This window comes from Oncorhynchus masou, chromosome 28, assembly GCF_036934945.1.
Source record: "Oncorhynchus masou masou isolate Uvic2021 chromosome 28, UVic_Omas_1.1, whole genome shotgun sequence".
Taxonomy (NCBI): Eukaryota; Metazoa; Chordata; class Actinopteri; order Salmoniformes; family Salmonidae; genus Oncorhynchus; species Oncorhynchus masou.
The window spans coordinates 29,402,959-29,430,089 of NC_088239.1; the positions used below are offsets into that span (position 1 = coordinate 29,402,959).

At 44.3% G+C, this 27,131-nt stretch overlaps 1 protein-coding gene across 10 annotated transcripts in view; it reads right to left on the minus strand.

Moving 5' to 3' along the window:
* Positions 1–27,131, minus strand: part of si:ch211-285f17.1 (sickle tail protein homolog) — a 235,068-nt gene that overhangs the window by 71,206 nt on the left and 136,731 nt on the right. For 7 of the 10 annotated variants that reach the window (XM_064941866.1, XM_064941864.1, XM_064941863.1 and 4 more), the window contains exon 2: positions 6,260–6,567. In XM_064941866.1, coding sequence (XP_064797938.1) covers positions 6,260–6,567 — 308 coding nt within the window. Of the gene's footprint in view, positions 1–2,108; positions 2,269–6,259; positions 6,568–10,669; positions 10,997–27,131 lie in introns of those variants that run through there. The other 3 variants (XM_064941865.1, XM_064941861.1, XM_064941868.1) reach the window with 3 other exon arrangements.

The window sequence follows — 27,131 nt, forward strand, 5'->3', positions numbered from 1 at the left end:
TAATGTGCACCAAGGTAAAGTTAGTTTGTTATTGGATATTCAGTCTTCTTTCAGCAATAGCTTTTAAACAAAGTGCGCCATGACTATGAAAATGTTATACTCTGAATCAGGGAAGGATGGAGAACAATCCAAACATCTCCTATATAGGAATGTTTTCCCTTTCTTGTGTGTGTGTGTGTGGGGGGGGGTCAATCTTCAATAGGTCTTAAACAAGTGTGCCGTGACTATGAAAATTATATTTTAAAAATGTGTAAAAATAGATGTGGACCGTTCTCTATCCACCCTTGATGCAGAATATATAATTCTCATGGTGATGGCAAGCTTGGTTAAATAACTATTGATGATTGAAATCCTAATCCTAATCCTAATCCTAACTCTGGGATTAATGCTATTTGGAGAACAGCAAAAACAAGCAAAAATGACCCCAGCCATTATCACCTTGGCTGATATAGTTTTCATTCACCTCAGTCCATCTACAAACACATAGCCTATTAGTTTTACAATTAGCCGCTACACATTAACTCACATGAACTCAGCACCAGGATTAAAAACTAACATTTATACAGAGGGATCTGTTAGCAGAAAAGTATTTTATAAACAAAATGTAAACAAATACGTTTGGTTTACAGAATTTTTTGTTGTTGTTGGGGGGTGCAGTTGTACAGCTAATTTCCTGCAGTTCCACACATTTTGCCATTACTTATGCCCCCTCTGGAGGTCAGGGCCCCTGGGCATGTGCCGTTCATGCCAGGTCGGTAAATCAGCCATGATTACTACATGTTTAGATAGCTGGTTAGACTAACTAGACTAATTAACTGACATGGGCTAATTGAGTGACTGTCAGTGAGTGACATAAGAAAACTGCTGATGCACAACCTATTTTCAAAATTGCGCCTTACAAATTCTACAATTCTCACTCTCAACAGTAAATTGAGACCCCGACAGAGTTCCTACAAAAAGTTGTTTTTTATGTATTTGTTTTTATAACAGAGGTCAGGGTTCGGTGTCCTCTTATTTAACTACGGCTATAGTGTGGATTGTTCTCCATTCTTACCTGATTCAGAATATATCATTGTTTTATAGTCTTGGCATGCTTTGTTTAATTGAGTAATTGAGCTAATTTTGATTGAAATCTGAATAAAACTAATAAAAAATACAAATTGAAAAAAATCAAAGGTGTGGATTATTCGCCATCCTCTTCTGATTTAGAATTGAATCGTGTTCGTCGTCATGGCATGCTTGGTTCAATGGATGACTGACAGGGGGCGCTGTATTGAAACCACCGTGCATCACTCTTGGCACTCCTCCTCAGTTGTAAAAAAATATTTTGGAAGTTATAGAAAATCATTTAGTTTAGTTTTTGATACATTTATTCTATTACAGACACCTTAATGCATACTTTAAAATTATGTAATGTGAGCTAAACATAAAGAAAATAACATTAAAAATATACAACATTTTCTTTCAAGTATTTTTTTGAGAGTAATAATGTTGCTGTCCTCACGACATCAACAAATTCCATTCATTCTAATGTAGGATTGTTCGAACTAGGGAGAGCCAATATGGCCAACAGGTGGCTTCAAAGCCTCTCAATCACCAATACATAGCATCAGCAATCCGGGGTTTATATACGTCATTGGTTCAATAGCTATTGACGGAGAAAACCGAATATCCAATATAAAACTTATTTTACCTCGGTATAAATCGCGCGCCTTTACTGATACCAGTTGAATATCAGCCCGAATTATGACGCTCTAACTTCTCTTGATGTTATTATGAAGGTGTTGGGAAAAACCAGTGCAGGACAACATGACTACCGTAGCATGTTATTGCTTTGTTACTAAACTAAAGCGCCAACTTTTTCAGCATCCCGATGCCGCCCCCGTTGGAACACCTGATAGCCCACCGTTGCTTGTCCTGATTCGCGTATGCACAGCGGTTCAAATCAAATAACTATTGCAAAATGAGCTCATGCATCTATTCTATCGCATTCGCATACAATGGAAGTTTCAATAAGAATAACATGCATGTTTGAACTGATCTAAGAATTCGAAAATGCATACAAAACATATGAAGGAGAATTAATGACCTACTGTACAATAGCCTACCTTATATCAAACTGCGGAGAAAGTTTACTCGTGTCTTTGTCAGAATGTGATTATTTGTATTTCCATGCAGAATTCAGATAAGTGGGAAAGAGCCATGCCTTCGGACAATACTATTTTTTCTTGCGTGAGTTCCTGCGTTCTGGCATTCACCCTTCCACTCTAAAAGACACCTAAATGAAAACGGAGCCCCTCAAGCAGTGACATCATGAGTCTCCATAGCAACTTAAACTCCACCCATTTCAAAACGGAACTTACCTGTATGACTACCAATGTCTCAGACAACACATTTTTGCTTTCCTATTTTAAGTTAAAATACAGGCAAGATAAACATACATCGCATATAGGCAACTACGTTGCAGAAATAGGTATTAAGCTATTAGTTTTGTCTCTTTCTGACCCCACCCCCCACACACACAGCCACTATACCCTGATGACTTTGTGCCCAGCTCTATTGTTTTGGCTATGAAGCCAGGTGACCACTCCCTTTTGTCTCCTCTGAACCAACGCAAACACAAACAGAGAGGCCAGGTGAACCAAAGGTCTACTGAGATTCTACTGCTCCTTCCCCCATACCTTCTCCTCCTTGCCCTGGTTGCCCTAAGGGTGACACAGCAACCAACATTTTTCATTGTCTAAGGACTCTCAGGCTGTGTCCCAAATGGTACCCTATTCCTTTTATAGTGCACTACTTTTGACCAGGGCCGGCTCTGGTCAAAGGGGCCCGGCTCTGGTCAAAAGTAGTGAAATATATAGGGAATAGGGTGTAATTTGGGATGCAACCTCACTTTAACAATCTTTACTCTATACTTAAATCACACTGCTCTTACTGTGTGTGTAAAGAAAGGATTATTATGATGAATCAATGGTTATTTATTGGTCATTATTATTAAGGAATGGCCAATGTGATAAGCAGCAAGTGGGAGCTAGATTGTGAAATAATGAATGTGAACATCTTAGTCCTGTACTAAAAAGCTATTTAAATTGAGATTTTAAATTGACAATGGCTCTTAGTCCAAGACTAGCTTTAATCTGTGTCTGGGAAACCGGCCCTGTATGTGTCCAGATCTAATTCACCTCATTGAAAAGGAGCCTAATGTTTACCTTTTCTGCACCAGACAAAAAAATAAAATGAAGGCTATTGTACATTATTAGCCAGCTCCTGTTATTACTTTGGATGTGAGTAAAAAACAAACCTTCGTGTAGGCTATATGCCCATCATGGAACAAGAGATGAGATGATCCAGTGACACGTATTTAACTTATTTTCCTATAACAATTGCTTGTTTTCCATTTAGTCTGATTAAAGAACAAACCCTTATAGGCTACCCTTGCCCTGCTATAACAAAAGCTGGTTCTTCAGCAATGTCATTGGTGGTGCAGCCATCAGCTTGATTATAAATTATTCCCTTGAGGTGAAATATTGTATCAGATTAGAGTTAAAGGTGTAAGCCACTAGCTAGGTTTCCATCCAATTGGTGCAAGATTTCCATGCAAATATTCTCAAATCTGCATAAAGAAAATATGCAAATTTGCTCACCAGTGGTATGCTCCACCAAACGGACTTGTTGCGGATAAAAAGCAGTGTGTGATGACATAGTACACATAAAAGTTACTTTTTCGCTTAAGTTTTCATGTAACAAATAACAATCTAAAGTTCAATGTGTTTCCATCGCATTCTCAACTCTACCAATAGTTTTGTTACAAAAACTGTGGCGTTAAAAGGCAAATGTGCTTACTCTGGTCTTGGCACTTGCCTCTAGACAACAGCTCGCAGATAGAGTGCGTGGAGGCTACCTACATGACGAGATTATTATTATGGATAAGAGCAATATTATTTTTATTTGTCAGATGGCGGCCAAGCATCGACCATCATGTCACCAGAATAAGACCCTCAACATTTGTTGGAAAGGAGCATCAAGGCCATCACTGTGTACTTTCACCACCCTGTGAACTTCATCATTCATAACTTTTTTGATCTGTAGCCTATTAAACTGTATGTTTTCCTGAGTTGTAGTGGGAGAATCATTGTGCGACTCCAAGTTTACTTCGATATGATGGTTATTATATCCCTATTTCAGCATAAATGCATTTCCACCGCCATTTCTCGCATAATACATTTTACAGACACACAAAGATCAGGCCTGTCTTGACATTTTTTTATTTATTCAACGTGTACTTCACTCGCATTAAAAGGTTGGCTGGAAACCTGGTTCATGAGGCAGATTATAAAAGCCAGTACCACCCCTGGAAATCTTTTGTCACATTTTTACAAAATTCCTTGACAAAAGTCGAGCAGTATGTTGAGTGAATAAAGCCCACAGAGAAATATCTCACATTGCTGCAGAGTGATTCAAGCTCCAATAGACCAAGGAAGTTAGACACTTAATAGAATGGTGTGGTGATGACTGAAGATATACAGTACCAGTCAAAAGTTTGAGCACACCTACTCATTCAAGGGTTTATCTTTTTTTAAACTATTTTTTACATTGTAGAATGGAGTAACCAAAAAAGTATTAAACAAATCAAAACAGATTTATATTGAGATATATTTGAGATTCTTCAAAGTAGCCACCCTTTGCCTTGATGACAGCTTTGCATACTCTTGGCATTCTCTCAACCAGCTTCATGGGGTAGCCACCTGGAATGCATTTCAATTAACAGGTGTGCCTTCTTAAAAGTACATTTGTGGAATTTCTTTCCTTCTTAATGCGTTTGATACACTCAGTTGTGTCAGTTGTGACAAGCTAGGGGTGGTATACAGTATATAGCCTTATTTGGTAAAATACAAAATCCATATTATGGCAAGAACAGCTCAAATAAGCACAGAGAAATGACAGTCCATCATTACTTTAAGAAATCAAGGTCAGTCAATCCGGAACATTTGAAGAACTTTGTTTCTTCAAGTGAAGTCGCAAAAACTACCAAGCGCTATGATTCGGCGCATGTGACAAATACAATTTGATTTGATTTCAATTTGATTTGATGAAACTGGCTCTCATGAGGACCACCACAGGAAAGGAAGAATTACCTCTGCTGCAGAGGATAAGTTTAAGTAACAGACACACCTCAACATCAACTGTTCAGAGGAGACTGCGTGAATCAGGCCTTAATGGTCGATTGCTGCAAAGAAACCACTACTAAAGGACACCAATAAGAAGAAAAGACTTGCTTGGGCCAAGAAACACGAGCAATGGACATTAGACTGGTGGGTCCAAATGAGAGATTTTTGGTTCCAACCACCGTGTATCAATGTGAGATGCAGTTGGTGAACGGATGATATCTGCATGTGTGGTTTCCACCGTAAAGCATGGAGGAGGTGTGATGGTGTGGGGATGCTTTGCTGGTGACAATGGCAATGATTTATTTATAATTCAAGGCACACTTAACCAGCATGGCTACCACAGCATTCTGCAGCAATACCCCATCCCATCTGGTTTGTGGTTAGTGGGACTATCATTTGTTTTTCAACAGGATAATGACCCAGTACACCTCCAGGCTGTGTAAGGGCTATTTGACCAAGAAGGAGAGTGATGGAGTGCTGCATCAGATGACCTGGCCTCCACAATCACACAACCTCAACCCAATTGAGATTGGCTGCGATGAGTTGGACCGCAGAGTGAAGGAAAAGCAGCCAGCAAGTGCTCAGTAAATGTGGGAACTCCTTCAAGACTGTTGGAAAAGCATTCCAGGTGAAGCTAGTTGAGAGAATGCCAAGAGTGTTCAAAGCTGTCAACAAGGCAAAGGGTGGCTACTTTGAAGAATCTAATGTATTTGTTTAACCCTTTTTTGGTTACTACATGATTCCATATGCGTTATTTCATAGTTTTGATGTCTTCACGATTATTCAACAATGTAGGAAATAGTAAAAGAAAAACCCTTGAATGAGTAGGTGTGTCCAAACATTTGACTGGTACTGTACAGTATGATGATATTGTGACATGATGCTCGGAGAGGCCATGTTGTCCACTGTCTCAAGGATAAGAAAAATGACACAATACATCCAAGGTGAAAGGACAGTGAAAGACTGACAGGAAAGGTGGGAGGGGAGGGTGTGCTAGAATAGCAGTAGGCCATATTCAAACCACTAGACCAGCCCAAACCAGTAGACCATGTAAGTCAAAATATGTAATGAAGTTGTCCACTGTCACTAACCTGTTCGTCACTAACCTGTTCCCTGAGCCTCTCCTGGTGGCCCATGATGGCCGAGGCGTGGTGAGGGTACTTCTGCTTCAGGTGCTCCAGGAAGGCTTCCCTCTTTTTGTCCATGTCTGAGGGCTGCATGGCCAGGATCTCTTGTGAGCTGCGCGCCCCCCCTAACGTGTGCCTGCGGGGGACGGTGCGGCTGCCGTTGCCTTTGGGGTCCTGGGCCCGGGTGGGGGTCCCATTCGGGGGACCCTGCCTGCTGCTCAGCGGCTCAGATTCCTCAGGGGAGGTCACCTTTAGGTTGCTTTTGGTTTGCTCTGGAGAGAGAGGTGAAAGGGTGTGGGTAAATATACAGGTACAGGATCACTATTCCATTGGTGTGTGTGCAGGGTTTCTCCTTGCACAAAAAGGGGCTTTAGGTGGAGGGTGTGGCTGTGGGCGGGGTAGTGGGCGTTTTTACATGTATGGCCCGCCCAAGAATTTACTACACAGGAAAACACAGTGTGTGTGTGTGTGTCCTTAGGTGCATAGTTAAACTTTGAAGGCACACATGACTATAAAACTATAGTCTGAGTCAGAGACCTAACCACAAACACCAGTGGACCAGCCAGACTGGGAAAGATCCAGTCTCCGTGCTCTAACTTAATTACTACATAATCATAATGACATTTTCCAAACCAAGAGGGAAAGAGACCAGGGAAAAGGGAATGGGTGCAGATACACACAACCTGTAAAAAACATTATCAGGGTGATGATAATGAATGATCCCACTGTAGCCATTGAGACATTATGGCTATTATGAAATGTCAGTCTAGACATAAAATAATGCATCTACAGATGAGACCTGGGTTCAAATACTATTTGAAATCATGTAAAATGCTTTATCTGGGCTTGATTGAGCTTGCCTGGGGCAATGGAACCAATAGAATAGTTTCAAAATGGCAAACCCCACCCATTTGGCACTCCAGGTAGGCTAAAGTAAACGCTAAAAGTGTTTAAAACATTTGAAGTAGTATTTGAACCCAGGTTTGCCAGAGATACTGGAGTGAAATCGATAAACCTACTGCCTTTGGTAAAACCTACACACCTACTGTATCTAAACCAGGGACTGGATGATGTGCTCTATTCAAGCTTAAACTCTGCCCCATGACATCACAGAGTACTCTCCGATGTCATTTATCATTTATCTGTTGCGGAGGTTATTTATCTTACAGTAAACCCTCGGGCGAACCTTTCAAAATGAACCTGAACGGACATGTATTGACATCAACAAGGGAGAGCAGTGATCTTGTTTGGTATACTCGGTTCTATTTCCGATTCTCCAACTGAAAAGAGCATCAGTTCTCTCCTGAATGATAGTTTCCAAATAATAGTAGCTTGGTAGGCATCCAAGAACACCATGAGGGGCATTGGGATGTTACCTAATCATTTATCTGAGAGAATGTTCTATAAATGTAGACAAAGGAAAAAACCTTTGCATGAAGCATCATCAAATCATAAAGTGGGATATTGATCTTTTCCAGGATAGGAACATCCTTATAACAATTCAGTACTGCAGACTAGTCCCAAAATAGCACCCTATTCCCTAGATAGTGCACTACCCTGGTCAAAAGTAGTGCACTATAAAGGAAATAGGATGGTATTTAGGATGCAGCGCCCACCTCATCACACATTGTTTATCTCAGTGATCTGAACTTCAGATTGAATATGACAAAAATAACATCAGTGATGAAAACATTAAACTGAAGCAGCTGTTCACTTTAAACTCTCCTCACTTTCAAAAGCCTGGGCAAACGTTCAAAATCTGTCTGGGAGAGAGAGAATGTTATCCAGAGAATCTGTTTATATATACAGACGGTTGGGAAATGGCATCCTCACAGTGAACAGAAGTCGCTGACTAAAGCCATTCGTAACGTCAAAGTCAGTGTTTTCAGGAGGAAATAGCATTCCTTCCATTAACATCCTTTAGGATGTTTTAATAACTTATTCACGGCAGCCATCTTGACTTGGAATAACATCATTCTCTCGACTGTCAACTTTGATACAACATGAAATTACAGCAAAAACAGAAACTGTATGTCTAACGAAAAACAAATATTGTAACTCCATTCAACTCCATTATAACAAATTAATTTATACTTTTAACTACCCATTACAGTATATCTACATGATCTTCAATCTTAAAATACTAAAGGGAGAATGAGAAACATTTCCTTCCGTTCAACAGTCTTTCATCTTGTCATAAATCAATCCCCTGGGACTGAGCCTAAACACTACAGATCAATGGGGGAAACATTTTGGCTCGGGCTGGACAGTGGTTGCATCCCAAATGATACCATATATATATATATATATATATATATATATATATATATATATATATATATATCTTTCTAGTGCACTACTTTTGAATACTACTTCACTAGTTTTTATAGTGCACTATATAGGATGCCATTTGGGACGCATCCAGTGTGCTTCTGACAGTCAGGGGCTTGCGGTGAGACTGAAAGCTATCCCATGGATCCGAGTGCTGACACATACTCTTTTAACCCCGAGCCGCAACTCTTCCAGGCTGTTGGTTCTGCGTAGGGCTGGGGCATGAAGCACAGGTGAGGAGGAGGAGGAGGAGGAGAGGAAGAGGGGAGCGGTGGAGTGTGAAAACACAGGGAGAGAGTAGTGAAGCAGGTCTGATCTGTTGCCTTGTTTTCTCTCGACGGCGGGTACAGCCATGACGTGTGCCTTTCAAAGGCTAATGGTGAAAAAGGGTCTGTCTATGGCTAGGGATGTTACTTCAGGATTTGTCTCTCTCTAGGTCAAGCACGGCGGAGGAGATTATAAAGTGGGCATTTCAACAGATGGTTTTCACTGCTTCCCGGTTTAAAGGAGAATTCTGGGATTGGTACATCAACAAAATAACGCGTCAAGGCGTTGTTGAATCCCAGGTTGCCCCTTTTTAAGTGGAAAAGTTGACCTTCGTTTTTCAACGAGGAAATTCTTAGACAGCATTGTAAAGTGGTGCTTGATCGGTTTAATGTGAATACAAGCAAAACCATTATTTTCTGTACATCTGTTCATAGAGACTTGAGACGGGAGATACTTCAGGCTTTACAATGGGGCCACATCGCGTAGGCGTTGCAAAGACCGCATGTTTTGAGATGTTGGGAGTGCACGAGAAAGCTTTACTCCTACCAGCCCTCTCGACAATGTCTACCATCTCCAAGCTGTGGAGATGGTAGACACATGGAGATTTCCACCTTCACAAAGAAACAGTAAACTCTGTCTAGACCAAGACTGAAAACAGCTTCTATCTCAAGGCCATCAGACTGTTGAACAGCCATCACTAGCCAGTGCCCAGTACTCTGCCCTGAACCTTGAGACTAATGCCCCATGTATGTAGAGTCATTGAATGCTGGTCACCTCATATTCTGTTTATATACTGTTGTTTACTCACTGTGTATGTATGTACTGTGTTCTCAACATAGCTCAATATACCTGCTACTGAACATACCATTTTCTTTTCCAAATTAAATAATGTGTATACAGACCACATATTTATATTCTGGATTCTCACACATGCTCACTCTAATATACACTACATGACCAAACCTATGTGGATACATGTTTCACTGGAACTAATGGGCCTCGCCCGAACCATGAAAAACAGCCCCAGACTACAATTCCTCCTCCACCAAACATTACAGTTGGCACTATGCATTGGGGCAGGTAGCGATCTCCAGAGTACGCTTTTCCACTGCTCCAGGGGCAACTCTAGCAGGACAGAAATTTGACGAACTGACTTGTTGGAAAGGTGGCATCCTATGACGGTGCCACGTTGAAAGTCAATGAGCTCTTCAGTAAGGCCATTCTGCAGACAATGTTTGTCCATGGAGATTGCATGGCTGTGTGCTCGATTCTATAACCCTGTCAGCAACGGGTGTGGCTGAAAGCATTTGGGTGCATCCACATACTTGTATACATACTGTAATTATATTCTGGATTCTCACACATGCTCACTCTAATATATCTACATAGATAGTTATTTCTTGATTTCTTGTTTAGATTTTTTTATATATATTTTTATTAATATTGCATTTGCAAAAAAAAGAATTCGCTGCACCTGCTATAACACCTTTAAATCTCTGTACATGACCAATGCACTTTGATTCAAGACCAGTTAACCACTGTGAATGGGTGTAATGTAGCTAGGAACATAGCAGCAAGCACTGCCACAGGACAGCTAATGAAAGATATCCCGCCAGCCTAACACCTCCTGTAGTTAAGTGTTGCCGCATGGCTGACGTACTTACGGGCCTATTTTTAACCCTCAAACAATTTCTAACTGACTAAGCTACTGTATGCATCAGAAACTTTAAATCAGCCACTTCCCTGCAGATTCTCTTTCAGTTTCAGGTTTCTTACCTTCCACAAGACTTGAACATTCTAGAATAGAATAGAATACATCGTCCTCTCCTATCTCTTCAGTTCCTCCTCTCCCTTCTTCCATTTTAACCCAGGAGTAACAAACTGGGTGTGAGGAAAACGGGTTAGCAGAAATAGAGGAACAACACGGGCTACTGTTGACTTCCAAATAGTTCCAAACTGTCGACGTCCAGACAAGGCTCACATGAAAAAGGGGCTTGAGATCCACCCAGAGCCAGAAAGGTGACCCGTAGGGATTTAGGAAACAAACAACATTCCAGGACACAGGACGAACAGCAAAGCACCGCTTCTCTGCCTCAGGCCAACTACCCACTGACTGACTGACTGACTGACTGCCTGCCTGAGGTTGTGTAAGGTTTGGTGTGTGTGCATTTGTATGTTAGAGGGAGAGAGTAAACATGTGTGTAAGTTGCCTCCTCTGATATCGTTCCAGTTAGAGAGTGGGCCCCAGACCAACAGGTGTCTGACCCACTCTCACTCACACACGCACGCATGCACGTGCCCGTACACGCACACACACACACACACACACACACCGCACTCTCTGGTCTTTGTTGTCAGTAAGCCGTTTCTCCTGGTCTGACCTCATAGGGAGCTCTCACAGAGACAGGCTTGTGTCCAAAGTACTGCACTCTAAAGGGAATAGGGTGCCATTTGGAAGCACCCAGCCATGTGTCATAACCTACTTCTGGAATACAGCTAGTTTATATTCATAACACAAGGCTCTCAACTTATCTTTGCTCAGCGGCTTATTAAGTCATCAGCTGCCATGAACGTTGTTTGGTGAGTAACTTATGCATAGCATAACAAAAGCTGACCTGCTCTATCATAAGGGTTATGTAAATCGAAAATAAGCATCACATAAATCTCCATATTTATATTTGTCAAAATGTCTGACTGTACTATTGACTTGAAACATATGTTTGCTGTACTGTACAAGACTGCAAACATATGCCAGACATGATGGGACCCTGCGTGTCGAACAGGAACCGATTACGTGTTCGTGATCTGACATTTTGTATTTCCTCCTCAGTTTCAACATCTTTACAGCAAACGTGAAGACATCAATGCACAGTTTGTGGGCCATGTAATTGAAAGTGGAGGGGTCAGCACATGACCAAACATAGTTGAGTCAGAAGAGACATAATGTCATAAGGTCTCCATAAACATATGGAGAGAAGTGGAACTCCCACCCACTTACCCCCCCCCCCCCCCCAGACAGCCATCAAACCATTGACCCGGAATCCCTACAGCCTAGTATAAACATGGCATGCCGCTACCCCTGAACCAGTCAGTTTTCGCTTCTTAAATTCCAAACACTCAACCAACCTGTCTCTCTACTCTTCCTCTGAACAAATAGACGGATAAAACAAATGACCCAGCAAGAGGTGGTGAAATATACAGACAGGTTCCGAATCACCATAGTATATAATGTACATTGGTACCTATCACCTAAACCTCCCAAACAATCAGTTTCCGCTACTCAAATTCCAAACAAAAAAATAAAACCTGCCCTATAACCCTACATTATACTCACTCTCTCAAAGGCCCTAGTGTGAACACCCAGATGGAAAATGACCTTGTACTCTGAGAAAATCTCGAGAGGTAACAAAAGGGGAAATGTGTGGATATGGAAACTAAAGAATTTCCTCTCTCACATAAGTAAATGATAGTCTTGGTCAAAAGATAACATGCAACATTTCTGCTGGGTGACACTGTGGGACTTGTTAAGGGTAAGGTCCTTTGCGTTGTTGTCTCCCCTTACTCAATGTTAATCTGGTCCCAAATGGCACCATGCTCTCTATAATGTGCACTGTTTGACCGGGCCCACAGGGCCCCCGGTTAAAAGTAGTGAACTATATAGGGAATATGGTGCCATTTGGGACACATGCTTAGTCATTTACGGAGGAATGTGCAAACAACAGCAAAGTCCACACAGTGCATAACTACGACCACAACAGTCTACAGACATGTACTCCCCTGTTGATATGGGGAGAAACAATATCCATTCTTCTGTGTTGAAAATGTTCAGCTGGAATATCAGATGTGGTCATTTTGAAAACACAATCCGAAGGTACATACTGTATGTGGATGTTTTTCTATATACCCTTTGGATGAGAATTCTGTTGGAGACCTCCCTCTGATGGACACATGCACGCCAGTGTGCTTGCCCACCATGATCCATATGGGCCATGTTTCACATGCACGCCAGTGTGCTGGCCCACCGTGATCCATATGGGCCATGTTTCACATGCACGCCAGTGTGCTGGCCCACCGTGATCCATATGGGCCATGTTTCACATGCACGCCAGTGTGCTGGCCCACCGTGATCCATATGGGCCATGTTTCACATGCACGCCAGTGTGCTTGCCCACACGTGATCCATATGGGCCATGTTTCACATGCACGCCAGTGTGCTTGCCCACCGTGATCCATATGGGCCATGTTTCACATGCACGCCGGTGTGCTTGCCCACACGTGATCCATATGGGCCATGTTTCACATGCACGCCGGTGTGCTTGCCCACACGTGATCCATATGGGCCATGTTTCACATGCACGATCCATATGGGGTGTGCTTGCCCACACGTGATCCATATGGGCCATGTTTCACATGCACGCCGGTGTGCTTGCCCACACGTGATCCATATGGGCCATGTTTCACATGCACGCCGGTGTGCTTGCCCACACGTGATCCATATGGGCCATGTTTCACATGCACGCCGGTGTGCTTGCCCACACGTGATCCATATGGGCCATGTTTCACTCCCTTGCCTGTTGCAATAGACTCACTCCCTTAGCACATAAAGGTTCATTGTATTCTCGGGAGTCGTATGAGTCCAGACCATCTGATTCCTGCCATGTCCTTCGCTGGAACTCGTTGCCTTCCTCATACCCATCAGCTGCCTGTAAAATGTGCTCTGCCAACCCGCCAGGGCTGAACAAGATGAACAAGATGGGCAGTAGGCTACGGGTCTGTCCCAAATGGCACTCCATTCCCTGCATATTGCACCACTTTGTTTTGCAAAAAGGCTTTGATGAAAAGTAGTGCACTATATAGGGAATAGGGTGCCATTTGGCCGTGTCTAGACTTGACAGTTCCTGCAGCTTTTGTATTCTGATCATGGAGTTCTGATCACGTCATGTGTCTCCACTTACATATACCGTGTCCACATTGTGTCCGGATTCCCTTGTCCCGCGCTATATTACAATGCCAGTATGCATTCTGTAAATGGTGGAACAGGCTAAGTCTGATTATAACACTGATTATAACAACAACTTGATGGCAGTACCAACTACTGTAGCTAACAAGCTAGCTAACTTCTGTAACTAGCCAGCTTGCTAGCAAAGCTAAAGGAATTGCATAAATTTAGCCAAACAATTATAATTATTTTCTAAATAAGCTAGCTGGCTAGCATTTATGAAGCCAGCAAACACATTCCTCAATGTGGTCTTCGTATTCAGATAGCAGAAGTCACATGTAAGTGTCAAGTGTAGACAGCCTTAGAGACACAGACACAGTTTACCATTGAGAGGAAGCTGATTGCTAATCTATCATGATATTTTCCATGCTGGTCCTGTCAGCTCAGTGAAAAGCACCTATAGATACGAGACGTATGTGGCAGGGTCTACAGACAATCACGGATTACAAAAAGAAAAACAGCCCCATCGCGGACATCAAAGTCTTGCTTCCAGACAAATTAAACAACTTATTTTCTTGCTTTGAGGACAATACAGTGCCACTGACACGGCCCACTACCAAAGCCTGTGGGCTCTCTTTCTCTGTGGCCAACGTGAGTAAAACATTTAAACTTGTTAACCCCCACAAGACTGCCGGCCCAGACGGCATCCCTAGCTGTCAGAGCATGAGCAGACCAGCTGGCTGGTGTGTTTACGGACACATTCAATCAATCCCTATCCCAGTCTTCTGTCCTCACATGCTTCAAGAGGGCCACCATTCTTCCTGTACCCAAGAAGGCAAAGAAAACTGAACTAAATGATTACCGCCCCCGTAGCACTCACTTCTGTCATCATGTAGTGCTTTGAGAGACTAGTTAAGTATCATATCACCTCCACCCAACCTGATACCCTGAGACCCACTCCAATTTGCTTACCGCCCCAATAGGTCCACAGACGATGCAATCGCCATTAAACTGCACACTGCCCTATCTCATCTGGACAAGAGGAATACCTATGTAAGAATGCTGTTCATCGACGACAGCTCAGCATTTAACATCATAGTACCCTCCAAACGCATCCTGTGAAACTGGGTCCTGGACTTGACGGGTCGACCCCAGGTGGTGAAGGTAGGAAACAACATCTCCACCCCGCTGATCCTCAACACTGGGGCCCCACAAGGGTGCGTGCTCAGCCCCATCCTGTACTCCCTGTTCACCCATGACTGCGTGGCCATGCACGCCTCCAACTCAATCATCAAGTTTGTAGACGACACTACAGTGCTAGGCTTGATTACCTACAACGACGAGACAGCCTAAAGGGAGGAGGTGAGGGCCCTCGGAGTGTGGTGTCAGGAAAATAACCTCTCACTCAACGTCAACAAAACAAAGGAGATGATTGTGGAATTCAGGAAACAGCAGAGGGAGCACCCCCCTATCCACATCGACGGGACAGAAGTGGAGAAGGTGGAAAGTTTTAAGTTCCTCGGCGTACACATCACTGACATACTGAAATGTTCCACCCACACAGACAGCGTGGTGAGGAAGGCGCAACACGGCAACTGGTACGGCAACTGCACCGCCCTCAACCGCAAGGCTCTCCAGAGGGTAGTGCAGTCTGCACAACACTTCACCAGGGGCGAACTACCTGCCCTCCAGGACACCTACAGCACCCGATGTCACAGGAAGGCCAAAAAGATCATCAAGTACAACAACCACCCGGACCACTGCCTGTTCACACCACTACCATCCAGAAGGCGAGGTCAGTACAGGTGCATCAAAGCTGGGACTGAGAGACTGAAAAACAGCTTTTATCTCAAGGCCATCAGACTGTTAAACAGCCATCACTAACATAGTGAGGCTGCTGCCAACATACAGACTCAAAACTATGGCCACTTTAATAAATGGATTTAATAAAGGTATCACAAGTCACTTTAAATAACGGCACTTTAATAATGTTAACATATCCTACATTACTCATCCCACATGTATATACTGTATTCTATACCATCTACTGCATCTTGCCTATGCCGCACGGCCATCGCTCATCCATATATTTATATGTACATATTCATATTCATCCCTTTACATTTGCGCGTATAAGGTAGTCGTCGTGAATTTGTGAGCTTACTTGTTATATATTACTGCACTGTCGGAACTAGAAGCACAAGCATTTCGCTACACTCGCAGTAACATCTGCTAACCATGTGATCAATAAAATAACATTTGATTTGATTTGAGTTTTCCCCCCAAAAAGGACTTTAATTACAGACAGAAATACTCCTCAGTTTCATCAGCTGTCTGGGTGGCTTTCAACTTGTTGCCAAAGAAAACCGTATCCAGTCACAATGTTATCCAGTCATGTGGGAGCTGTCCTCTCACCTCTAGTACTGGACAGACTAATCCCTCCCCTCATCATCTCTACTCTGTTTTGATTAATGACGGTCCAGTAGTTGGCACCTCCCACTGATCTCATTAGAACTCCTATTGACTTCATTCGCAGATGAATGTCCTCTTACCCCTCATCACTCTATGACTGAAGATAAAATCCCTCCTAACTTTGAGACCAAAGATAAAAGAACTCCTAACTTTAAGACTGAAGTTAAACAATCACTCCCAACTTTAAGACTCAATTTATAATGCTATTACAACACTATTACGTTATATGAGGCTATAATGCTAAATAGCTGATATCGTCTCCTGTGGTCTCCATGTGTGCCTACTAAGACACATCTTGAATAATCAATGATGCAAGTATCCAGAACTGGTGGGAGGCCAGATTGTTGACATTCTGCCTTTAACACCCCCCACCCCCTCCCTCCCTCTCTTGCCCTTCCTCTGTCTCCAGTGTGTGTTTACGTGACGCATGTTTTTGGCAACCCAATGGACAGTTTGTGCTAAACACTGGTGGGGGTCTGAATGGAGCCATGGCTGTGCTATCGCCCTCTCATTAGCTGTATAATCCCAAACCTCCACCACACAGATAACCACATTTCATCTCCTCTCTGACTGTATCTGCAGTCTTCTTAAAACATAGCCGAGCCAGAACAGCCCACGGGGGCAGGAGGCCTGGAGCCTCTCCAGCTTGATGTACAAGTACACCCCCTGGACAGGAAACTAGTCTGAGACACATGTACCAGTCTCCAAATAGGGTAGCTAGAAACAAAAGCTAATTCATTAGCACAATGGAGGAGTCCAGAACCCCAAAAGTGGCCCCTCGGGATAAATGAGGCTTTTTACACAACTGCAATTAAGACTCTTTTTCCTGGAGACAGGTTTGGAGTGTCTCTTAGGCTACAGGGTAAGACAGGCTGTCTCCTTGAAGTTGTGGTTATAAATACGCACGCACACACACGCACGCACGCACACACACACACACACACACACACACACACACACACACGCACGCACGCACGCACGCACGCACGCACGCACGCACGCACGCACGCACGCACGCACACACACACACACACACACACACACACACACACACACACACACACACACACACACACACACACACACTCTCTCTCTCTCTCTCTCTTAATAATACTAGTGATTCACACCATTTTAGCAAAGGGCCTGACTGTCCTACAAGTGTGGGAAGCAGACACCCAGCCCTTCAGCCAAAACAAAATGCAACACTCCAAAACATGCTGGGTTAAAATGAACCCAGTTTAGGTTATTTTGTAACCCAGCGCTGGGTAAATATTGGACAGAACACCACCTGGGTTATTTTGACCCAGCCAGTTTGGTTGCGTGAATAATGTTGGATTGTTGGAGAGAGAGTAAATGTCGTTCCTGTTTAACATGTTAAGTTCACATACGGCAAACTTCATTTTTCCTTCATTTATTTGTTGCCTTTTACACATTCTTCTAGAATATTAAGATGATTTATTACATGTTATAATAAGTTATACCACCTTATTGCATCCCAACAACAGGATTTACATAGGCTTTTAGGGAATTCATACACTTTTCTCAGCCTCATTGAAACTGTTCAACCTTAACATGTGATAACGATACAAGAGAACAGATAAACCGGAATGACACCAAGGGTGGGTAAAAAAAATCACTATCTGGAAGCCACGACCCTACTACTACGCCTCCAGTCTTCTGATCTGACCTGCTGGTTCATATGTCAATCCTCCAGCATCAACAACCCAACCTTTCTAAAAGAAAATTAAAGAAAACAACCCAAATAAGTGACCCAATGGCTGCAACCCAGCATTATGTTTCTGAGTGTAAGTATTGCAATTCTACATTAAGATGCCTGATTGGGAGAACACATCCCTGAAGGACCAGAGTTTTCTGTCCTCGAGAGCCTTCCATAAACAGACATAGACATGGCAGCCAACCTGGACAGGCATGCTGCCAAAAGATAGGAGCCTGATATGATTTGAACCACTGTGGTAGCCAGACTGTCTGTCTGTGTGTGTGTGTGCGTGCGTGCGTGCGTGCGTGCATGCGAGAGAGAGAGAGAGAGAGAGAGAGAGAGAGAGAGAGAGAGAGAGAGAGAGAGAGAGAGAGAGAGAGAGAGAGAGAGAGAGAGAGAGAGAGAGAGAGAGAGAGAGAGAGAGAGAGAGAGAGAGAGAGACAAAAATGGTTGAGAATAAGTATATAACTAATAGAGTTCTCTGTAAGTGAAAAATAAATATTAACATAAAGCTATGACACCAATGGCCACCATATGCCAGTGAGGTATTTCAACTAAATGAACTATGCATTTGACTAGATTTTATTGCTGGTCTAATTCCAAATGGAATTGCTCATTTTGAGCGGGCAAACACTTGTGTTTGTTTGACTCGAGTGCAAACTCAATATCCTCACATTAGAACAGGCGGTGAGTTTCAATAAAGTCGCACAAACAAGTTCTATTTCCTCTTTGGCAGCAGGGCGCTGGCCAATAAGCCTGATTCTCTGTCTTTATGAAAGCAGATCATATTTTTTGACCTGATTCAAAAGATGGTGATTCAGCTAAAACGAAGGAAACAAATCACTCCAAAAATCACATCGCCACAAATCACTTTCGTAGATTGGAATTTGTCCTCTCATGCACCACCCGCAACTCTCTCTCTCTCTCTCTCTCTCTCTCTCTCTCTCTCTCTCTCTCTCTCTCTCTCTCTCTCTCTCTCTCTCCTCTCTCTCCCTCCCTCTCATCCCTCTCCCTCTCTCTCTCTCCCTCCCTCTCTCTCTCTCTCTCTCTCTCTCTCTCTCTCTCTCTCTCTCTCTCTCTCTCTCTCTCCCTCCCACCCCACATCCTCCTCCCTTTCCTGCAATTCAAGTTTGGAGACAAACAGGGAGCCCAAACAAATCTAATGTTGGCTCTGTCAGTACTAATAAATGCTCCCTGATGGCTTAGTGGAAGACTAGAACCAACAGACAGCTCTCTCTGTTAATGCCTAGCTTCACCGATCACCATCTATACACAGTGTTTGTCTGCTGCACACTGACACAATGTACTGCTGCGGGTGAAGATCCGGGGTGAAGACCTTGGATCAGCTTCCCCTCCCTCGATCCTAACCTTAACCATTAGTTGGGGAAATGCAAAACTGACCAAAGATCAGCATCTAAGGGCATCTTCAGCATACACACATGGACATATGAAGTTGACACACACAATACTGTACAATCACTTGCAGACCGCATGTTCGACAGCAGGGGGTGCTGTTTGCTACACTCTAATACAGTTTTTTTAATTGCTTTGGTACTATTTTTACAAGTATGTGGTGAAATGTCACAACTCCTAGTACAAAACTCAAAACAGATCATGAAAAAGGCTGTTTATTCACAACTTTAAGCACATTTCAAATGACTAAGTACAACACAAAAAATCACACGGTAAATTCTTCACCAAACCTAATCAGTGTTTCATCTAGAAATAGCTTTCATATAAAGTAATTGCCTTTCACAAAGCAATGCTCACAATACTTCTCTTCTCATTTGATTAAAAACATTTGACCATCATTTAATCCAAAGGCGATTAATCACTTAACCATTTGGTAAACCTATATATTTTTTAACTGGTTTGTCTACTACATATGGATTTTGAGAACTACAGAAATGTAATGTGTGCTTGTAAAGTATAAAGATCTAAATTACAGGTATGATACATTTTTTTTACCTTTATTTAACTAGGCAAGTCAGTTAAGGAATAATTCTTATTTTCAATGACGGCCTAGGAACAGTGGGTTAATTGTCTGTTCAGGGCCAGAACAACAGATTTGTACCTTGTCAGTTCAGGGGTTTGAACTTGCAACCTTCCGGTTACTAGTCCAAAGCTCTTATCCACTAGGCCACCCTGCCGCCCCATACATAATGACTACTCGTTATTGCTAATTGATTTCACATGGTGGTAACCACAATTTATCACCATATGAAGGGTTGTGTGTGAACACTTGCAATTTATTTCAACATGGAGCAGGACAGACACCAAGGGAGAGGAAGAAATCAAAGATCTTGTGGGCATGGGCCCTGTCAAAGCGGTGGGCATGGGCCCTGACAAAGAGGAGGGCATGGGCCCTGTCAAAGCGGTGGGCATGGGCCCTGACAAAGAGGTGGGCATGGGCCCTGTCAAAGAGGTGGGCATGGGCCCTGTCAAAGCGGTGGGCATGGGCCCTGTCAAAGAGGAGGGCATGGGCCCTGTCAAAGTGATGGGCATGGGCCCCGTCAAAGAGGTGGGCATGGGCCCTGTCAAAGAGGTGGGCATGGGCCCTGTCAAAGAGGTGGGCATGGGCCCTGTCAAAGAGGAGGGCATGGGCCCTGTCAAAGAGATGGGCATGGGCCCTGTCAAAGAGGTGGGCATGGGCCCTGTCAAAGAGGAGGGCATGGGCCCTGTCAAAGAGGAGGGCATGGGCCCTGTCAAAGAGGAGGGCATGGGCCCTGTCAAAGAGATGGGCATGGGCCCTGTCAAAGAGGAGGGCATGGGCCCTGTCAAAGAGGAGGGCATGGGCCCTGTCAAAGAGATGGATATGGGCCCTGTCAAAGAGGTGGGCATGGGCCCTGTCAAAGAGGAGGGCATGGGCCCTGTCAAAGAGGAGGGCATGGGCCCTGTCAAAGAGATGGGCATGGGCCCTGTCAAAGAGGTGGGCATGGGCCCCGTCAAAGAGGTGGGCATGGACCCCGTCAAAGAGGTGAGAATGGACCCCGTCAAAGAGATGGGAATGGACCCCGTCAAAGAGGTGGGAATGGACCCAGTCAAAGAGGTGGGCATGGACCCCGTCAAAGAGGTGAGAATGGACCCCGTCAAAGAGATGGGAATGGACCCCGTCAAAGAGGTGGGAATGGACCCAGTCAAAGAGGTGGGAATGGACCCAGTCAAAGAGATGGGAATGGACCCTGTCAAAGAGGTGGGAATGGACCCCGTCAAAGAGGTGCGAATGGACCCTGTCAAAGAGGTGGGAATGGACCCCGTCAAAGAGGTGGGCATGTGCCCTGTCAAAGAGGTGGGAATGGACCCCGTCAAAGAAGTGGGCATGGGCCCTGTCAAAGAGGTGGGAATGGACCCCGTCAAAGAGGTGGGCATGGACCCTGTCAAAGAGGTGAGAATGGACCCCGTCAAAGAGATGGGAATGGACCCCGTCAAAGAGGTGGGAATGGACCCAGTCAAAGAGGTGGGAATGGACCCAGTCAAAGAGGTGGGAATGGACCCTGTCAAAGAGGTGGGAATGGACCCCGTCAAAGAGGTGGGAATGGGCCCCGTCAAAGAGGTTGGGAATGGACCCCGTCAAAGAGGTGGGAATGGACCCCGTCAAAGAGGTGGGCATGGACCCCGTCAAAGAGGTGGGAATGGACCCTGTCAAAGAGGAGGGAATGGACCCTGTCAAAGAGATGGGAATGGATCCCGTCAAAGAGGTGCGAATGGACCCCGTCAAAGAGGTGGGCATGTGCCCTGTCAAAGAGGTGGGAATGGACCCCGTCAAAGAAGTGGGCATGTGCCCTGTCAAAGAGGTGGGAATGGGCATGGACCCCGTCAAAGAGGTGGGAATGATCACACTCTTAATTACACATTAGATAGAAATGATGGAAATTATAGATTTTCTGTCAATTTTGTTGGGTAATGTAGCTGTATTACCTAATGTGAAAACGGTGTAATTTACAGTACTGTAACATAATGAACTCAGCAACAAAAAAAACATCCCTTTTTCAGGACCATGTCTTTCAAAGATAATTCGTAAAAATCCAAATAACTTCACAGATCTTCATTGTAAAGGGTTTCAACACTGTTTTCCATGCTTGTTCAATGAACCATAAACAATTAATGAACATGCACCTGTGGAACGGTCATTAAGACACAAACAGCTTAAAAACGGTAGGCAATTAAGGTCACAGTTATGAAAACTTAGGACACTAAAGAGGCCTTTCTACTGACTCTGAAAAACACCAAAAGAAAGATGCCCAGAGTCGCTGCTCATCTGCGTGAACTTGCCTTAGGCATGCTGCAAGGAGGCATGAGGACTGCAGATGTGGCCAGGGCAATAAATTGCAATGTCCGTACTGTGAGACGCTTAAGACAGCGCTACAGGGAGACAGGACGGACAGCTGATCTTCCTCGCAGTGGTAGACCACGTGGACCCCGTCAAAGAGGTGGGAATGGACCCCGTCAAAGAGGTTGGGAATGGACCCCGTCAAAGAGGTGGGAATGGACCCAGTCAAAGAGGTGGGAATGGACCCAGTCAAAGAGGTGGGAATGGACCCTGTCAAAGAGGTGGGAATGGACCCCGTCAAAGAGGTGGCCATGGGCCCTGTCAAAGAGGTGCGAATGGACCCCGTCAAAGAGGTGGGAATGGACCCTGTCAAAGAGATGGGAATGGATCCCGTCAAAGAGGTACGAATGGACCCTGTCAAAGAGGTGCAAATGGACCCCGTCAAAGAGGTGGGAATGGACCCTGTCAAAGAGATGGGAATGGATCCCGTCAAAGAGGTACGAATGGACCCTGTCAAAGAGGTGGGAATGGACCCTGTCAAAGAGGTGGGCATGTGCCCCGTCAAAGAGAAGGGCATGGGCCCTGTCAAAGAGGTGGGAATGGATCCCGACAAAGAGGTGGGCATGGGCCCTGTCAAAGAGGTGGGCATGGGCCCCGTCAAAGAGGTGGGAATGGACCCCGTCAAAGAATTCACAAAACATATTATAGTATTCTTACAGTATGATGATCTATTGACAGTATACTCTGTTCTACCCACCATGGTGGTGGCCGTGTGCTGACCGGCCAGCAGGAGTAGGCAATGGTGGAAATGGTGAGAGTCAGGAATTGCATACGTCTGTTTGAAATAAGCAGGCCATTGAGGAGAACAGTGACACCTTTAACCAATGTGGCACAAAGCCAACAATCGCCTGCCTTTTGAAGAGGCACCAGGTATCTATGAAACACTTACCTGGTGCCTTTTGAGAGAAACAACGACCGGATAAAACAACTGCAGGCCGAGTATGTTCAGGTACAGCACTATATACTTTATTACTGTTACTATTAATGCACATGCTACTTCACAATATCATATTGGAACGAAACTGTAAAAATAACTACCCAAAATATATTTTTAGAGGGTGATGGTGGTTGATGCCGCTGTGAACCATCACAAGTGTATCTTTGTTGGTGAAGGGGCTTCAACCTGACCAAAACTCGGCGCCGTGGGCGGAATCTCATCGGCCAACCGTCCAAGTGCCTGGATAACGTCGGGGAAACATCTCCATGTGCGCAGCTAGGACGTAGGCCATTATTTGGATCCTACAACGCTGCATACCTCATTGTGTTTCTCAATGAAACTGTGCAGGCATGTCAAGGTGAAGGGGTCACCTATGTCATCGTGTGGGAGAATGTCAGGTTCCACCATGCGGAGGTGGTTCAGGCATGGTTTCGGGCCTATCCCCGATTCGTGACCCTATACCTGCCCCCATACTCTCCTTTCCTCAAACCCAATTGAGGATTCTTTTTTTAGCGTAGAGGTGGAAAGTGTACGATCGCCATCCCCATAAGCGTGATACCCTCCTTATGGCCATGGATGAGGCATGAGACGACATCAATGCAGACCAATGGCAAGCTTGGCTTCGCCATGCTAAAAGTTTTTTTCCACGGTGCATGAACAATGAGGACATTCACTGTGATTTGGATGAGAATTTATGGCCGAAGATAGGCTTGATGCAAATGAATGCATGCGAAACGCTATGTTTTTTTTTTCTTCATACATTTTATGTCTTACATTTGATTAGACAGTACACCTACGTTACAATTATAGCTGAAACATAAAATGTTTATTTTTGCATGAATGATTGTACAGAACGTCTTCATTGATCACACTCTTAATTACACATTAGATAGAAATGATGGAAATTATAGATTTTCTGTCAATTTTGTTGGGTAATGTAACTGTATTACCTAATGTGAAAACGGTGTAATTTACAGTACTGTAACATAATGAACTCAGCAAAAAAAAAACGTCCCTTTTTCAGGACCATGTCTTTCAAAGATAATTCGTAAAAATCCAAATAACTTCACAGATCTTCATTGTAAAGGGTTTCAACACTGTTTTCCATGCTTGTTCAATGAACCATAAACAATTAATGAACATGCACCTGTGGAACGGTCATTAAGACACAAACAGCTTAAAAACGGTAGGCAATTAAGGTCACAGTTATGAAAACTTAGGACACTAAAGAGGCCTTTCTACTGACTCTGAAAAACACCAAAAGAAAGATGCCCAGAGTCCCTGCTCATCTGCGTGAACGTGCCTTAGGCATGCTGCAAGGAGGCATGAGGACTGCAGATGTGGCCAGGGCAATAAATTGCAATGTCCGTACTGTGAGACGCTTAAGACAGCGCTACAGGGAGACAGGACGGACAGCTGATCTTCCTCGCAGTGGTAGACCACGTGTAACAACACCTGCACTGAATCGGTACATCCGAAAATCACACCTGCGGGACAGGTACAGGATGGCAACAACAACTGCCCGAGTTACACCAGCAACACACAATCCCTCCATCAGTGCTCAGACTGTCCGCAATAGGCTGAGAGAGGATGGACTGAGTGCTTGCAGGCCTGTTGTAAGGCAGGTCCTCACCAGACATCACCGGCAACAACATCGCCTATGGGCACAAACCCACCGTCGCTGGACCAGACGGACTGGCAAAAAGTGCTCTTCACTGACGAGTCGCGGTTTTGTCTCACCAGGGGTGATAGTCGGATTCGCGACCTCAACGCGAATCTCAACACTGTGCATTACAGGGAAGACATCCTCCTCCCTCATGTGGTACCCTTCCTGCAGGCACAATCTGACATGACCCTCCAGCATGACAATATCACCAGCCATTCTGCTCGTTCTGTGCGTGATTTCCTGCAAGACAGAAATGTCAGTGTTCTGCCATGGCCAGCGAAGAGCCCTGATCTCAATCCCATTGAGCACGTCTGGGACCTGTTGGATCGGAGGGTGAGAACTAGGGCCATTCCCCCCAGAAATGTCCGGGAACTTGCAGGTGCCTTGGTGGAAGAGTGGGGTAACATCTGACAGCAAGAACTGGCAAATCTGGTGCAGTCCATGAGGAGGAGATGCACTGCAGTACTTAATACAGCTGGTGGCCACACCAGATACTGACTGTGACGTTTGATTTTGACCCCCCCCCCCTTTGTTCAGGGACACATTAATCCATTTCCGTTAGTCACATGTCTGTGGAACTTGTTTAGTTTATGTCTCAGTTGTTGAATCTTGTTATGTTCATACAAATATTTACACACGTTAAGTTTGCTGAAAATAAACACAGTTGACAGTGAGAGGACATTTCTTTTTTTGCTGAGTATACTTTCAGCACTTCCAAGGGCGATTTTAAACATGTATCTTGCATTGTCTACGATTGGATTAACTGGTAGTTAAAATGACTAAATTGAAAAGATATCATTATGTTGTGTTTTGGTGATTAAACCAACATTCTCATTACATTTCACAATAAAGTCATTTTTTGAAGCAATGCTTGTGTGGTGAGAGATGTTTACAATGCAAATGAATGCACATCGACAGGGTTTGAATGAACGACTGGCTGCGTTACAAGTGTGACCAGTTTGTAGCTTTGTACTAAGAGTTGTGAAAATGTACCACATACTTGTGAAAATAGTACCAAACCGAGAAAAAAAAGAAGAAAAACATACAGTTACAATCATGTTGAAAAATGGGCTGAAATGTTATTACAAGTGGAGAGAGTGTGGGTATAAGTAATGTGTGTGTGTGGCAGGTCTGAAACTGGACCAAGTGCTTATATTGCTCTCCTTCAACTCTCTAAAGCCAGTTTACCAAACATCTGACATGCCTACGCGTAACTGGAGCATGTGTGCAGAGTATCACCATCAACCTCCCCTTCACAGTAACCCCCCCCCGCCTCAGGCCCTCACTAACACGGCCCAGTCCAGACGTCTGCTGGTCTCCCTCCCTCCCTGCCCACCATCTAACGGACAGGCTCACAGCATTCTGATGCGTAGTGGAGAAGAGGGGCGCTGTCTGAAAGCAGCTGTGTCTGGGACGTCCTCCCTCAACCCCCCTGTCTAAGAGAGTCATTCCTGGGTCTGAATCACTCAGGGCTGTGCCCCGGCCTCCAGACCTCCACTAAACACAGCAGTCTCTGCATGTATCGCTGATAGTGAGCCCTATATATGAAGTATTAGAGTGGGATGTCATACCTACTAAATGGGCATATTTTAAGGTCACGTCCCTGATTCCCTATTGAAAATACAGCGTGTGGTCATTGTAGTTGAACCTCGTGGTAAGAACTACCGAGAGGTTTAAGACTGTAGTAATCAATGCCGAACTAATCCAAAACGGTTTACCTTACAGGGAAGAACAAAACAGAAAGTCGAGATCATTGATCTTTCTATCAGCCCATCTGTCATATGGAGAAAAGTCAGAACCTTAAATGGATAAGGAACTTCCGTAATGGCACAATTCAGACTTAGGAAATGCGCATCTTTCCTATGCACTTCTCAGTAGTTGGTATTCAGACTTACCTTATGCAGGTGTGTATAACAGGCTTGATTATTATTTGTTAAGAACAAATTCTTATTTACAATGACGGCCTACATCAGCCAAACCCGGACAACACTGGGCCAATTGTGCACCGCCCTATGGGACTCCCTATCACGGCCAGTTGTGATACAGCCTGGATTCGAACCGGGGTGTCTGTAGTGACACCTCTAGCACTGAGATGCAGTGCTTTAGACTGCTGCGCCACGTGGGAGCTTTGCAGGTGTGGTCCCCGTGCGCCCGCTGAATAAAAAGTCTGGGCTTTT